Genomic DNA, 16,342 nt, shown 5'->3' with positions numbered 1-16,342 from the left:
AAATCTCATTTTCTCTCTGGTCCTTTAGAACAAATGACAGCGAGATTAGCCTAAAGGAAGGAGGCTTGAGGAACAGCATGCCATGAGCAAGACTGTATATCATAACATAAATAGTTGTACCTGAGGGAAATTCTCAGGCAGCATATAAAGAGTGCCTTCAAGGCTGTTATAATACATTAATTTCCATGAGAAGTGTTCCTTCTTTTATTCCATTTTTAGAATAATTGCATTTTGAAGTTAGAAGTTAAAAACTTTGCTAATTAAGCAGTTGATGTAATCCCCAGTCCTTGAACTTTCTTTGGTATGGAGTAGTTTGTGGCTGAAGCTTTAACTAAATGTGTGATACCCTATGCAGATTCGAGAAATGATGGAATCCTTTGAAGGCCCTCAGCCTGCGGATGTGAGGCTGATGAAGAGGAAAACAGGTGAGAGCTTACTTAGTTCCTGCTGTTCTGGTTCTCTTCCCCATTCCCACCTCAGTCCCTAAAGAACATCCTGATACCCCCAGTCTTCAAGCACATGAATTCAGAATGAAAGGTTTGCCATGGCTAAGGAATGTGACTCTTTGAAAACGATGTTAGAGAGCATCTGAGGACCTTTTTAAAAACTTTGTTTTTAGGGGCTTTTTTTCCTTCGGTAAGTAGTGATTATAAACTCCTTGTTTGACTGTTTGTAGTCGGTTGCATGGTTACTTTTTAAGCGTGGAATCAAATCGAGTGGCGTTTAGTTCAGGCGGCTTGGTTCCTTGCCATGGCAAAGTATCAAGAAGATCCCCAAGTCAAGTCACATTTGTAAAGCTGCTTCCCAATTGGCTTTGTCACGCAGTGTTGAAGCAGTGGGAGAGAGATTCACCTGTTATAAAGGAACTGACTAACACAAGTATCCCGTCTATATCTGAATGCTGTCTCTAGGTGTAAGCCGTGGTTTCGCCTTCGTGGAGTTTTATCACTTGCAAGATGCTACCAGCTGGATGGAAGCCAATCAGGTTGCTTCACTCACCAAGTCTAGATATTCATGAAAATGGAACAAGTCTGTACAATTAAAAAAATAAAAAAGGTTGAAGGAGTGGTTTGTTCCAAAGGAGTGACTTTAAAAAAAGAAAAGCTTTGTATATATTAAAATTGATATTGCTAGAATAAATATAGTACCAAGGACTGCATTACAGAATTTGCTCTGCCTTTAAACATGGCTACATGGCAGGGCTTTGTTAACCACAGAATACCTGCCTGGTAATTACCAAAACATCTTGAATACTCCCTTTTTCCCTACCTGATGATATTCCTATTCATTCTGTCCATTGAGAGTAATCTTAGAATATCCAACTCTCGATTTGACGGTGAAAAGAATATAATAGAAGTCTGCTACAGGCATTATATGAATAATTTCTTATTTCTGCTTGGAGACCACAAGCCTGGAGGCGTAACTGCTCATTGGGTCTTCAAGGACTATTTAAGGACCTCGTGGAATTTATGAACAAGAAGTCTGATGAGATTAGCCTGGGAGCTGGTGTCCTGCTGCTGTCTAATCTAATTAGAGTGGCATTAACATTCTAATCTCCCTGAGAATGCCTTTTATAGTCTGTTCAAAGCAAATCATTGATGGTTCTTTGATGTGGCATTGACTGAAGTGTTCTACAGTTTGTCAAGATAATGTTCAGTGCTTGACACTTAAATAACATTTTTTGCCAGAACTCCAAAGCACAGTATCAAATGCCTTAATTAAGTGCATTCTGGGAAATTTGCTTAACTCATTATGTTGCTTTTCAACAGTATTTTATGATTTGTCACCCATAAATAAGAGTTATACTCTGATTGATAATATATGGCCATTTGTAACAAGTCTCACTAATGAGGGTGTCATTTTGATTGAATGATTTGTTAGATTTTTAAGCCTCTCTTTTTCTTAACCCAGAGGTGGCAGCCTAATCTTATAAAAGTAGATCTTCATTCATTTCATACCATGGACACCATCCTAGTAAATTCAGAACATAAACTTCATGTGAATCCACTTTCTTGATGTGACAGCATCTTTTGATGCAGTGGATGTATCAGAATGACTTGCCTGGGAGTTTAAAACTCCTAAGAAATTAAAACCTGTAAGACATTTAAAAAAATCTCCACAATTTTAATGTATACAAAGCTATGTTAATGTGTAATACTTCATTACAGTTCAAATTCACTCCAGAAATAAAAGGCCAATAGGATTAGGGACTTAGTGGTAGTTTGGAGTCTCCCCCAGCGCACATCCCTCTGAGTGGGATGATCTGTTGACATATATCCCAACTTATTTATTTTTACTTCTGTACAACACAGTGAGTGGATGGCCCTTCAGCACTTTCCCTCCTGGCCAGACATGCAGTCTTGCTTTTAGATATTGCAGAAACAACATTCACAGCATGTCTTAACTCTTACAAGATTCGCAAGAACCAAATTGCTCAACAGTATGTATGGTTAGAGGGGTTAGACTCCTTTAAAAAATCTGGATGTCTAACCTCCTACTTAAATCTGTTGTGATAGTGTCAGAACACCCCACTCCCTTTCCCTTCCTCCCAAATAAAAAGAAAAAGAGAAGGTGCTCTTGTTAAATGAAGGCTCTTTAGGGGTAATTGCTGGGTATACTTTTGGCTAGACTGACTGAGCTCAGAGTTTTGACCTTTTAAAGTTAAGTTCCTTTTAGTCACATGGTTGACTTAAAGGATGAAGTGGTGTGAGAACATTTACGAACTTTTCCTGCCCCCCTGAAGAAACTTCATTGGCCTCCTGGTTACTCATCTTGAAGAGAGTACCATGTATTTCAGTGAAAAACACATCTGTCACCTAGGACATTACATGGTTGCAGTTGACAGGAAGAAATCTCATTTAGCTGTTTTAGAGTTGATGGCATTCAGAATAGTCCCTCCTGAGAAAGAGTTGTAACCAGATTCCCTTTAAAAATCGGTTCCCCTCCCCTTGTCCCCCAAAGGACACATCCTGAAGCAAGAGTTTGGGAGAAGGGGCAATATAAAGGCTTTTACTTTGCGTAAGGATGGGGGACTGGGGGAAAAGTGAAGCGAAGCCCAAGGACACCATGCTAAGGGCTAAAGCAGGAGACAACCTCAGAACTGGGAGAGTTGTGTCTTCTGCTTTTTGAAATAGACTGTCACTCTCAGGCAGCCTATCAATGCTGAATGTTAGGACTTCTGTCTCTGCTGGAGACACGGCCTGGCCTGGTGCATGTCAGCGTTTAGTGTTTGGCAGCTTTCTCAGCACTCCCTGACTCCGTTTACCTTTACTCCGCATCCCATTCTCTTACTGCCTATCTGAAGGATTGGATGGGCAGAGTATAGGTGGCGGTGGTTGGTCCTCCCCGTATGTTGTCCATTTAATTCCAGAGCACTGATTTTTCCGAAGTGTGCTCTGCCCTGGGAAAATGGACACATGTTCCTCACAATGGGAATAACTAATTACTTCTTTTTTTACAGAAAAAGTTGGTGATTCAAGGAAAGCACATTGCAATGCATTATAGCAACCCCAGACCTAAGTTTGAAGATTGGCTTTGTAACAAGGTAAGCATGTGTTCTTTTCAAATATATAAAACTCCTTCAAGGTTTTGTTGTTTTCTATTTGTTTATTTCATCTTCCACACAAGGAAACTAGTAAGTACACAATCACCAGCTTTTATCATAAGGTGATTTTCATGCTTTGTGACTTTCTTTGGGTCCTCCTGTATAGGTATTAGAGAACAGAATCCCTAGAACATTAGAGATTTTATTTAAGATCCAGGTTCTAAACCCAGTGTTTCAATTAAGATAATAAGTTTGTTTCACTTTACTGTTTCTTGAATTCTAGAGCTCTCATCTTTTCACAGTCTCTTAATTACATTAACAAATATCTTTGTGACCCTGCTCAAGTTATATGGTGTCTTTTATGGTCCTGTCAGCGATGCAGCATTTTGAACTTGGGTGTTGCCATTGACATTTTGGGAGTACTCAAAATCTTTCTTCTTCATGTGTCCCATGTCCAGTAGGGGACTGGGCAGTATTCCATTTACTTTGTGTTTGTATGGAGTGGTCCATATAGTGCTCTTCTGACATAAGGAAGAACTTTGCCAGTGGCTTGCTGTAGGGATTTTGGGTGAACTGAAACTTTTCTCCAACTTGATAAAAATAAAATTCTACTTCAAAATGCATCAAGATTTGTTTTTCTTGGAAGAATTCACATAGTGGAGCATTCTGAATTTTTAGTGGCGCATTCTGAATTTTTAGGTGAATACGTCTTGGATACATGATATCACTTTCTGCTTTTCTATGTAGCTTGCTGGGACTTGCCCATGGCCCTGTTGCCCCAACCTGCATTGTTACTTGTAAGCCTGGCCTGCTGTGAGAAATAATTACAGAGAAAATTTTTTTTTCCAGTGCTGCCTGAACAATTTCAGGAAAAGACTAAAATGCTTCCGATGTGGAGCGGACAAGTTTGGTAAGCCCAGATTCAGCTGTTTGGAATATGCATTAAAACCTAACTAAATAAGTTGTCTGTGAACATGAGGGAAAATATAGATTGTAGGACATTTAAACAGGTAACTTGTATATTTTCCTTAAATCTTCTTTAGGTTGGATAAATGCTGCTGATGATTATGAGAGTGCAGAGTTCTTTTATTTTCCAAAATTAAGTTCGCTTGCCTGACTTGCATTCTGCCTCTCTTTTCTTTAGTCCAAAGGTAATGTCAGTCCTCCACGGGCCCAATTTTTGCATCCCACATTTATCATGTCAAAATTAATGAGGTTTTACTATAGCCACAAATAGTTGAAAAAGAAAAAAATTCACTACTACATTTACTTAGAATTAAAACTTTGGGATTTGAATGTATTCCTTTACTGAAAATACTCTGGTTTGTCGTTTGTTCGTCTTTAGTTACCTAGTCTCTCTCGCTCCTTCCCTTCTTACAGACTCTGAACAGGAAGTGCCCCCTGGAACCACAGAATCAGTTCAGTCTGTGGATTACTACTGTGATAGTAAGTTCAAGGATAATCTTTTGGCTTTTATGTTAGAAGTTAACCTCAGTTGGAAGTTTTTGTTCTCTTACCCTTTTTTAATAAGCAGCAGCAGCTTCAGGTTGTCCCATAAAAGATTGAATCTTCTCCATGTCAAAGTGAAAGATACACTAGGAACCTCCCAAAATGGATTTGTTTGTTTGTACTTTAACCTGCCTTGGAAAGCATTGGTGGTGGCAATGCATACATATGTCATTTGTCTCATTCACCCTCAGCAATCATACTTCGAAACATAGCTCCACACACTGTGGTGGATTCCATCATGACAGCGCTGTCTCCCTACGCATCCTTAGCTGTCAATAACATTCGCCTCATAAAAGACAAACAGACTCAGCAGAACAGAGGCTTCGCATTTGTGCAGCTATCTTCTGCAATGGTGAGATGCTCATTGAATCTTTCCTTTTAAAAAAAACTGAGGCACATGTGGTTCATCCAGTTGTAATACTATCTGAAAAGCTCCTGGAACCCAAAGTTCAAGACTACATGATGACAGTTATTGCAGTGCTAAATTACAGACTGATTACTTCAGTTAGTGGTAAAAATAGTGCGTCTATATATATAATGTAGATAACTGGCAGAACTGAAGTTTGAGCCATGGTTTAGTTCTAATTTCATGCCCTGGAGGAAAGAGGGGTATTTTTCGTCAAGGTTTCATATCTGCAGAAAATAATGAATTACTTGGTCTTTTTTAATAGTTCTGTTTCTTTGAATGGGATAGGTAGTAGGAAGAGATTTTTAATTATATGAAAAAGTTGTTTGTTCACATTCTTCCTCAGGATGCTTCTCAGTTGCTTCAGATATTACAGAGTCTACATCCTCCCTTGAAAATTGATGGCAAAACTATTGGAGTTGATTTTGCAAAAAGTGCCAGAAAGTGAGTGGCTTCCTTGTCCTTATTTCAAACCATTGCATTTGCATCCAGGGATGCTTTGCTAACTATACCCTAAGCCCATGTTCTCTATGCTGAGACACTATCCTTCTTGGTTGCCAAGGCCAGGAGGGAGACAGTTGTCTCCTCTTAGAGTTTATTCTCTCCTGTCCTCAGTAACCAGTTGCCAGAAAACTTCAGAGCAGGACAAAGGCAGACATGGCAGATGGGTTGAGAATATGTGCTATGCAGACTGTTTCAAGATAGTGCAAACCCACCTGGAAATAATCCGTTCCTTAGAGAACAGCATTCTAATAGCTTCGTGTATATAGAGCTTCAATCTAGCTATATGAATTTCCCATTTCTAATATTGCTCATCCAACAGACACCTTAGTAGATGGCAGGGTACAAAGTAGACCAGTGATACTACAGGAACACTTACCAACTGAGGAATTTGCTTATAAAGACCCCTCCCCACTCTGAAATGTGGCCTTGCCGGCATTTGAGACCTCCCAACAAAGGCTGTAGTGAATTGCTATTTCCTTGGCAGAGTGGGAGCGCTGATTGGGAGCGTATTGAGATAGAATCACATAACTGGGTCTTTGTGGTTTCAGAGACTTGGTCCTCCCAGATGGTAACCGCGTCAGCGCCTTCTCTGTGGCTAGTACAGCCATTGCTGCTGCTCAGTGGTCATCCACCCAGGTAAGATGGAGGATCTTTTTGCCCAAAGTAGTGTCGTGGTGTTGCCCAAATTCCCAGAAGTGACCTAGTCTGTAGTACTTGTCTTAGAAGCTTTCTAAAATGTTTTTAGGGAATATTCATGGCTTCTTTCCTTGATGTCCGCTAAGTTTGTCCCTGTTTCCTCTTTCTTTTAACATTTTGTAGTCTCAGAGTGGAGAAGGAGGCAGTGTTGACTACAGTTACCTACAGCCAGGCCAGGATGGCTATGCCCAGTATGCTCAGGTAGGTAGATTTGACCGTCATCCAACGTCTAGTCCTCAGAGTATGTCTGAGAATAGCAGCTTTAACGGTGGACTTTTTTTCAGTACTCACAGGATTACCAACAGTTTTATCAGCAACAAGCTGGAGGATTGGAATCTGATGCATCATCTGCGTCAGGTTAGTAGACTTCATCTCCCTTTTATCTTTTGCTTAAGCAACCATCATTGAAGAGCTATAACTAGATGTTCTAACTAGACCGAAAGCTACTAGTCCATCTCCCTGCGAGACTGAGGGGGTCACATTCAGGGTTGTCACCATGTGCCTAAGGATTTGAGGAAGATTAGGTTGCTCGTGTACACTGAGAGCTGATAACAACCTTTTAGAGACCGTATCGTGATCAATGTTCATCCTTGGAATTCAACTCTGTATTTCCCCTCTCTGTGTTGTTAGGAATTGTGGGTGCCCAGGTAGATTCAGGTGAGCAGAGAGGGTGTGGCCCTAGAGTCAGGTGCCCAGACATCAATCAGAAGGGTCACTATAAGAAGCGTTTGTGGGTCGGCCCAGTGACACAGCAGTTAAGTTCTCACGTTCTGCTTCAGCGGCCCAGGGTTCACCAGTTCGGATCCTGTGTGCGGACATGGCCCTGCTCGTCCCACATATAAAGTAGAGGAAGATGGGCACGGATGTTAGCTCAGGGCCAGTCTTCCTCAGCAAAAAGAGGAGGATTGGAAGCAGATGTTAGCTCAGGGCTAATCTTCCTCCAAAAAAAAAAAAAAGAAGAAGAAGGCTTTGCTTTAGTTTTTGGTCCAGAATGATAAGAACCTTATAGTTAAATCTTTTCTCAACCCCAGAGCAGATCTGGATTCTTTCTTCCCTTTGTTCTTAGTCATTATACAAAATGTTTAACTTTGTGTGTCATATTCTAGTAGGGTTATAAATATGAACATGTTAGAGGTTCGGGGTGCTTAGTGGGAATGAGATTATTAAGAACTGACATATACAAAACAGAAGGCTAGATTGGACATTACAGATAAAGGGGTTTGGCTTGGAGTTCAGTGCCTTGGCTCTTCCTAATCCCTGTGTTTACCATCAGGCACAGCGGTGACCACCACCTCGGCAGCTGTAGTGTCCCAGAGTCCCCAGCTGTATAATCAAACCTCCAATCCACCTGGCTCTCCGGTAACCTGTCGTCCTACATACAGAACTGGTGACTGTTGGGGGAGCCTTGTTTTGCTGTACAAGTATTATCCTTTCCTGCTGTGTGAATCAGGATTGAATAATACACATTCCAACCTTACTTCTCTCTGTCTGATAGTATTAGGTAATAAAATAACTTTGTGTATGTATTTTAAGATTCCCAACAGGGTATATTTACACTTTGTGCATGCTTCCACTTGACCGGTAGGAAGGAAGTTGTCAGTATATGTCTTGCTCAAGGCTTGCCTTAGACGGTTGCTACAGTGTATCTGTCAAGGGAGCCCTTCCTACTGGATGATTGCAGTGATTTAGTTCTCTTAAGAGGCTTTACAGTTGAAATTATATTGAAGGTGCTGTTCTTTGCAGACTGAGGAAGCACAGCCTAGCACTAGCACAAGTACACAGGCCCCAGCCGCTTCCCCCACTGGTGTAGTTCCTGGTACCAAATATGGTAAGCCAAACCTCATGGGGCTGTTGACAGTTGGAAGGTCCTAGTTGTTGTCTTTGTTTAATAAGAATTCCTCTCCCTTTGTGGGTGTCAGAGGGACACTTGGGGATGTGAGAGAAGAACACCATTAAGGCCAGCTGCATCTCGATGGCTTAGAATTTGAAGTGAAGCCAGTTTCCTACCTCGAATGACTGTGCTGGATTTTGTTTTTGCAGCAGTGCCTGACACGTCCACTTACCAGTATGATGAATCTTCAGGATATTATTATGACCCGACAACAGGGCTGTACTATGACCCCAACTCGCAGGTAAGTGTACTGTTTTCCTCAGTTTTACTAGAAGTATCTTAATTTCACTTAGTCCATTTATGAGGCATGAAATGAAATATCCCCTGCAAAGAAGCACGTAACCCAGATTAGTTTTTTAACCTCTTTAAAACCACCAAGATGTAATTTTTATTTAGGATTTAAATTTTTATTTTAAGGTTAAAAAAATGTTTTGAGGTATAATGTACATATATATGCATGAAACTGAAGTGTGCAGTTCTTTGAATGTGTACATGTATATACAATACGTATACCAGCACTGAGATAAGAGAGAGAACATTCCTAGCACACTGAAAGTTTCCTCATGCACCTTGCCGGTCAGTACCCTCCCCCTTCAGTAGCCATTATTCTGACTTCTGTTACCGTGCATTATTTTGTCAAGTTAAAATTTATAGGTGGCTGTTAACCTTTATATAAAGACCTAGATAGAAATTTTAAATGGTGATTTTTTTCTTATATATTCTCTTTTTTTATATGAGATGGCATTCATAGTGTTGTGCAACCATCACCACTATCTAATTCCAGAACATTTTCATCACTCCAAAAGAAACTCTTTACCCATTAAGCACTCACTCCCTAGTCTCTTCTCATTCCAGCAACTACTGTCTCTATGGATTTGCCTGTTCTAGACATGTCATATAAATGGAATCAGATAAAATGTGACCTTTTTGGAGCCGGCCCTGTGGCCAAGTGGTTAAGTTTGTGCACAGCGCTTTGGCGGCCCAGGTTTCACCAGTTTGGATTCTCGGTGTGGACATGGCACCACTCATCAAGCCATGCTAAGGTGGCATCCCACATGCCACAACTAGAGGGACCCACAACTAAAAATATACAACTATGTACTGAGGGGCTTTGGGGAGAATTAAAAAAGAAAAAAAAAGATTGGCAACAGATGTTAGCTCAGGTGCCAATCTTTCAAAAAAAAGTGACCTTTTATGTCCAGCTTCTTTTACTTAGCATCCCTGTATATTCTTGAGGGTAGAAATTAGCAGATCTGTGGAGTGATGTTTTATTTTTGGTGGTGCATATAACTTTTAAAGAGGAAAAGCAACTTTAACACTCCATAAATAAACAACCATTTATGGCCAGGAGCTGTGTATATAGAATGGTAAAGCAAGTGCTTTTAACAGGAACTTAGCATTGAGAGCTTGTGGTTTCTGAGTAAGGTGTGAAGCTGTGTAGCACCTGCCTGAGCAGGCTGAGCCTCTGTGTGGTTCTTCCACTTGTCTCATTTGTGAAGTCTGACCATTACCTAGGAGGTTCTCCTTGGTGACCATAGAAGCTGTGACTCCTGTGTCTGTGACCCACACCATCTTCTCCCGAAAAGACATAACAGACAGTGTCTCCTGAGTCCCTGTTGACCAGGCAGAGTGAGTGACTGGGGAATAAAAAAGAGACATAGGTGCTACCTGTCCTCTGTTGCAGTTCTTTCCACATACTTCAGATCGGGTTCCTTCACCCGTCATCTCCTTCCACGCTGTCAAGCTAGCGTTTTACAACCCTTATTTGGTTTCCTGGGTGTCCATAAGGGTTGTGTGTGGTTGAACCTGATGATGAACTTCTAACTGGTTGTCATGGAGGATGTATGAGTAAAAGCTCCTCCTGAGCCACCTGTTCTTGTTCTGGTCCCTTGGTTTGTATAAATGGTCTGTCTGTGGAAAGGAGTAGAACACACTGCTCTTTGGATGCCCTCCAGTCCCGGGGATTCAATTAATGGGAACTAGACTCTTGAGAAGAAACTGTATTCTACTTTTGCCTAAGAAGTTTTGCACCTTTTCTGTGGCTGGCTCATCATCCTTACTTACACCAAGGTGTACAGTAGCTCCTCTCTGGTAAGGAAATATTAGTGGTCCACAACATGTTTTATGTTTGTGTGTTTGGGTTTTTTTGACAAAACAACTTCGACTTGCCTTTTTGACAAAATATTCCTTTAAGTTACTGGTTTGACATAGCAGAAAGTCTGCATTAATTGTTTGTTGGTTTTTTCTAGTACTACTACAATTCTTTAACTCAGCAGTACCTTTACTGGGATGGAGAGAAAGAGACCTATGTGCCAGCTGCAGAGTCTAGCTCTCACCAGCAGACAGGCCTACCTCCTGCAAAAGAGGGGAAGGAAAAGAAGGAGAAACCCAAGAGCAAAACAGCCCAGCAGGTGAGAACATGACCCAGCCAGGGGGACCCATATGTCTCTGTGGGGTATTGGGCTTAATTTTTAGTCTTTTGGGGGTTGTGGCATTTATGCCAGCTTTACTTGGATTCTTAAAAACTGGCCTGCACATCTTATTTACATTAAGTTCATAGGGCATTTTGCAATTTTTTAGTGTTAGCATGCATTGACTGTCTGTCAGTTGCCTAATATACTTAGGGAAAAAGAAATCCTGGAAGACTCACAGGCTTTCAAACAGTATTTATTAATGACTTTCGTTGTATGCAGTGGCATCTCATGAAGATACTAATAGGTAGAAGTAAACGCAGAGGGGGTTTTGTTGCGGAACGTGTGGTTGAGATAAGACCCTTAAGGGCTTACTGTCACAGCTCAGGGAGACTAAGTGTTTTCAAGTCCTTCTATCTAAATGTTTTTTTGTGGTGGTTGTTTGACATTAGATTGCCAAAGACATGGAACGCTGGGCTAAGAGTTTAAACAAGCAGAAAGAAAATTTTAAAAACAGCTTTCAACCTGTTAATTCCTTGAGGGAAGAAGAAAGAAGAGAATCTGCTGCAGCAGATGCTGGCTTTGCTCTCTTTGAGAAGAAGGTAACAGTAGCAGGAATAGTCGTATTTCATAAGGAAAACTTAAGTAAAACTTGAGGCTTATGACTTACTCTCTCTGTTTCCCAGGGAGCCTTGGCTGAGAGACAGCAGCTCATTCCAGAACTGGTACGAAATGGAGACGAGGAGAATCCCCTCAAAGTAAGGAAGTTACCACCAGTGTTTGAAAGATCATAGCTGTGGTTTCTGTCTCAGTTTGAATCTCGTCTGCATATTAACTAATGTGATTCCTACTTAAAACTGGATGTGGTCACTGTCAGTGGGTATTTGGAGCAGCTTCTGCACATAGAATCCATGTTCAGGGCTTTATTTTCCCTGTGTGAGAGAAGGTGAGATGGAGTAGTGAATGAAGCCTGAATTCTTAAGCTCAGTAATTGAGTTTCATTGCGTTTGTAAATAAAGAGTTTTAACGATCTGGAAAGAGAAAGTTAAGACAAGAAAAAACATATTTTACTTGATAGATACTGATCTGGATGGGCCATTACTCTGATCTGTTGTATTTGGGGTTTTCATGCGTGGTCAGTGGTTTGAAAACAGCCATCCCGGAACTTTCTGGCCACAGGAAGTTGGTACCAGGAGGCTGTCAGATCCAGCATTTGAGGACCTGACTGCTCCATAGAGGCGGATGAAATGCAATTCATTACTTCATTACTAAAGTATGACAGAGTAATGAGAGTTCTCTCACATCTTGGATTAGGCGTTACTTTATCCAGATACATGACGTCACTACCTTTTTCTTGTACATTTCTAATGACACACCCTCCTTTTGTCCCCAGAGGGGTCTGGTTGCTGCTTACAGTGGTGACAGTGACAATGAGGAGGAGCTGGTGGAGAGACTTGAGAGTGAGGAAGAGAAGCTGGCTGACTGGAAGAAGATGGCCTGCCTGCTCTGCCGGCGCCAGTTCCCAAACAGAGACGCCTTGGTCAGGCACCAGCAGCTCTCAGACCTACACAAGGTGGCCATGCTTCTCTGAGCTGATCTGAGGTGGGGAGGGGAGGCAGTGAGACAGGGCGACAGTGCAAGTGCCCTGACAGTAGTGAACACCTGTATTGAATGATTACCTTTTAGAAGATGGTTCCTGATTAGATAGTCTGTCCAGATTATGAAGGAGAAAGGGGCATGGCAGCTCCATATACACCAGGCTCTGGTTTTCATGCCATACTATCGAATTAGGCTTTGGCTCTTAGAATACATAGATATTGATCATGTTATGACATTTCAATTTGGGATGGTCTGAATTCTTACTGTGTCTGTAAAATCTCTTGTTTAGCAAAACATGGACATCTACCGACGATCCAGGCTGAGCGAGCAGGAGCTGGAAGCCTTGGAGCTGAGGGAGAGAGAGGTGAATGAGGGTCAATGTGCAACTAGAAAGAGATTTGGGGATATTTGCGTTTAGCTTTTATTTATAGCACTTAGTTCCAGGTCCCAAGGGCAGGGTAGGATTTGTTACACACTTGTCACTGGGCCATTGTGGCTCATGTAGACTGGACCCTTGCTATATGTCCTTTGTGGACCCCACACTGTCCCTTTATGAGAGTGTACAGACAGAAGCACACCCTCAAGACTGCCCACAAGTCCTGAATGCCAAATACTGGCTGGTGAACTACACTGGATTTCAGGAAGGGAGGTTGATCTTGTTTGGCTTGGCCAGGGAAGCCTTCAAGGGTAATGAGGGAGGCTTCAAATTAGGCCCAGGGGACAGCAGGGCGTAAGAAGATTGCAGGTGATATGGAAGGAAGCAGTGGGCAGGGCAGGACAGATCAGGGCTTGGGGTGAAGGCAGAAGAAGACTGAGGCCAGTAGTGTGCAGGCAGATAGTTTGATGAGGCGGGTTGATGACCAGTCAAGCAGGGTTTTAAATATAAATAGAGGCCTATGGGTTAGAAACGAGGGGCCGACCCCATGGTCGAGTGGTTGGGTTTGCGCGCTCTGCTCCAGCAGCCCAGAGTTTTGCTGGTTCAGATCCTGGGCATGAACCTAGCACTACTCATCAGGCCATGCTGAGGCGGCATCCCACATAGCACAACCAGAAGGACCTGCAACTAGAATATACAACTGTGTACTGGGGGGCTTTGGGGAGAAGAAGAAGAAGAAAAAAAGAACCAATGGGCAAGTTACTGGACATTTCCCACCCCAAGATAATTCTGAGGTATCTGTAGGGCTTTTGCTTTCCTGTTTTTTTCCACTGTTTATGGTCCCAGCTCCCCAGGGACTGCTGAACACGTCTCTGGAAGCCTCCTTGGTGCTGTCTGTCCCTGGAGGTGGGCCTGTCCAAATACCGAAGGGGAAGAGCAGCTCCCTCCTCTACCTCTAGGACCTTGACAGTCTGTACCCATGGCCCTGCAGGCTGGTTGAAGCCTGGACCCCTGAGGGGCCGGCCTGGTGGCATAGCAGTGAAGTTCACACATTGCACTTTTGTGAGCCAGGGTTTGCAGATTCGGATGCTGGGTGCAGACCTACACACTGCTTATCAAGCCATGCTGTGTCAGGCGTCCCACTTAGAAAATAGAGGAAGTTGGCACAGATGTTAGCTCAGAGCCAATCTTCCTCACCAAAAGAAAGAAAAAAGAGCTTGACAAGTAGCGGCTCATTAAATAAAACTGCTTGATGGAGACATAGTTCTGCCCTAGGTTCTGCACACGATTCATCTCTGCCAACCTGCCATTTTCACTATGACTAAGTGGAGTGAGGGGGAAGAAGGGCATTTGGCATTTCAGACCACTCTAAAAGGCCAAGCTCCAGATTTAAAAAAATACTTGAGGTGATAATCTTGAAGTATAGGCACATTAACCAGTGTTACAGGTTGAAGTCTGAATATCTCTAGCAGTGTTTATTCTCCCATGTAGATGAAATACCGAGATCGAGCCGCAGAAAGACGGGAGAAGTACGGCATTCCAGAACCTCCAGAGCCAAAGCGCAAGAAGCAGTTTGATGCTGGCACTGTGTATGTGTTGTGCACATTTTCCACTTCGTTAGCTGGGGCTCTGGCTGTTTTAAGTAACTGTGTGTTTGCCACTGGCAGGAATTACGAGCAGCCCACCAAAGATGGCATTGACCACAGTAACATTGGCAACAAGATGCTGCAGGCCATGGGTTGGCGGGAAGGCTCAGGTTTGGGAAGAAAGTGTCAAGGCATCACGGCCCCCATTGAGGTAAGCAGTAGGATTGGGCTTCAGGGGCTTTGCAGGTTTATTCCAGGGGTGAAATGAGATGAGATCAAAGTGCCCGAGGGCGCAGGACCCAGGGGCACCTTACCTTACCACAAAGGGCAGTCTCCTTGGCCAGATCACATTGCCACCACCCAGTGGGAGTCTTGTTCCCTGCCTCCCTCCCGTATTTCACCCCCCTTTTAAGATGTCAATTGAAAGGAATGTCTATGGCACCCCACTTGATTTTTCTGGTTTTTAGGTTTCTTTAGGTAAAACCTATTTTCTCCTAAGGACTGTGTATTTTTGTGTCCTTTGTTATAAACAAACCTTACTTAACACCAACTCAGACCCATGTAGCCTAGATTGGGTTTTTTAAAAGATACTGTGCTTTAATTTTCTAAGCGATTTTGGTTATGTATAAAAAGATAACAGTAGGATTTTCGTCCATGATAAGAAATCTTTTAGTTGGTCAGAGTCCAGATTGAGATATAATCCCAGCATCAGAGGCCCCGCACCCACTGGCCTTCTAGACAAGAGCACTGCCAGTGATTTTTCCCTCTCTGGCCTGGGAACACAGCTTAAGACAGACTCTTAAAGATCGTGTTTATCCTCTGCAAGCAAGTTCTGCTGACACATTGGGCTGTGCTGCTGTGATCTGTGCCCATGATTACCATGCCTTTCCTGGGCTTCAGTGGAGTGCTTTGGGCTCTTACTAGGCAGGAATGCTTGCTGAGCAGGCCTTGGGCGAGGGGCGGGCTCCGTCTGCCTGTCTTCCTTAGCCCATTTTATTCCTTCAGTTCTTAAACCTGGTCCAGGTCTCCAGTATAGAAATCCTTGTCTTCATATAAAACTTCTTCTCTTCTGTCTTCTGATGGGTGGTCCTGCTCAGCAGGGGCTGGATAAGAGGGAGTGGGAACAATCCACACCCCGCCTGCTGGCTGCTGACAGTGGTTTTGTTCCTCCAGGCTCAAGTCCGGCTAAAAGGAGCTGGCCTAGGAGCCAAAGGAAGCGCATACGGACTGTCTGGTGCAGACTCCTACAAAGATGCTGTCCGGAAGGCTATGTTTGCCCGGTTCACTGAGATGGAGTGATACTCAGAGAGAGAGAAGAGAGAGATGAGGAGGAGCTCCACAGGGCACAAGGCGTGGCCCATCTCCTGAATTCACTCTTAACCACCTGTCTCTTTAAGGGCATGCCTTGTGCTGTTAATAGTTTTTAGGGTGAACCACTTCATTCTGCAAGGTTCTCCCACTTAAAGGAGTTCCCCTTATATGAGTTGTCTAGTGAATGGCCTTCCTTCCTGCCAGAGGGCTTGTGAGCTGGCCGAGGGGACAGTGGGTCTTTTATACTCCGGTGTACATAGTGTAATGTAGTGTGTTTTACATGTGTAGCCTATGTTGTGGTCCATCAGCCCCTCACATTCCTAGGGGGTGTTGAGATGCCCTAGGTGGTATGTGACACCAAAGCCACCTCTCTGTTGTTGTTGTGCTGTCTTTTCTTGGCAAAAGCCTTGTGTATATTTGTATATTACACATTTGTACAGAATTTTGGAAGATTTTCAGTCTAGTTGCCAAATCTGGCTCCTTTACAAAAGAAATACCTTAAAAAATGA

The 16,342-nt window shown here is 42.9% G+C and overlaps 1 protein-coding gene across 2 annotated transcripts in view; it reads left to right on the top strand.

Annotated features, from left to right (window-relative positions):
- The window catches only part of RBM5 (RNA binding motif protein 5), a 24,727-nt gene extending 8,385 nt beyond the window's left edge, over positions 1-16,342 (top strand). For both annotated transcript variants that reach the window (XM_008529790.2, XM_070575242.1), the window contains exons 5-25: positions 356-425; positions 912-985; positions 3,461-3,544; positions 4,394-4,454; positions 4,925-4,990; positions 5,245-5,405; positions 5,806-5,903; positions 6,512-6,599; positions 6,783-6,860; positions 6,944-7,016; positions 7,933-8,018; positions 8,403-8,487; positions 8,700-8,791; positions 10,800-10,961; positions 11,414-11,563; positions 11,648-11,719; positions 12,355-12,534; positions 12,850-12,924; positions 14,428-14,525; positions 14,604-14,733; positions 15,696-16,342. In XM_008529790.2, the coding sequence (XP_008528012.1) occupies positions 356-425; positions 912-985; positions 3,461-3,544; positions 4,394-4,454; positions 4,925-4,990; positions 5,245-5,405; positions 5,806-5,903; positions 6,512-6,599; positions 6,783-6,860; positions 6,944-7,016; positions 7,933-8,018; positions 8,403-8,487; positions 8,700-8,791; positions 10,800-10,961; positions 11,414-11,563; positions 11,648-11,719; positions 12,355-12,534; positions 12,850-12,924; positions 14,428-14,525; positions 14,604-14,733; positions 15,696-15,821 (2,109 nt within the window). In that variant the 3' untranslated portion in view covers positions 15,822-16,342. The remainder of the gene's footprint in view (positions 1-355; positions 426-911; positions 986-3,460; positions 3,545-4,393; positions 4,455-4,924; positions 4,991-5,244; positions 5,406-5,805; positions 5,904-6,511; positions 6,600-6,782; positions 6,861-6,943; positions 7,017-7,932; positions 8,019-8,402; positions 8,488-8,699; positions 8,792-10,799; positions 10,962-11,413; positions 11,564-11,647; positions 11,720-12,354; positions 12,535-12,849; positions 12,925-14,427; positions 14,526-14,603; positions 14,734-15,695) is intronic.

Source organism: Equus przewalskii, chromosome 15 (assembly GCF_037783145.1).
Source record: "Equus przewalskii isolate Varuska chromosome 15, EquPr2, whole genome shotgun sequence".
Taxonomy (NCBI): Eukaryota; Metazoa; Chordata; class Mammalia; order Perissodactyla; family Equidae; genus Equus; species Equus przewalskii.
This window is presented reverse-complemented; position numbering and strand designations above follow the sequence as displayed.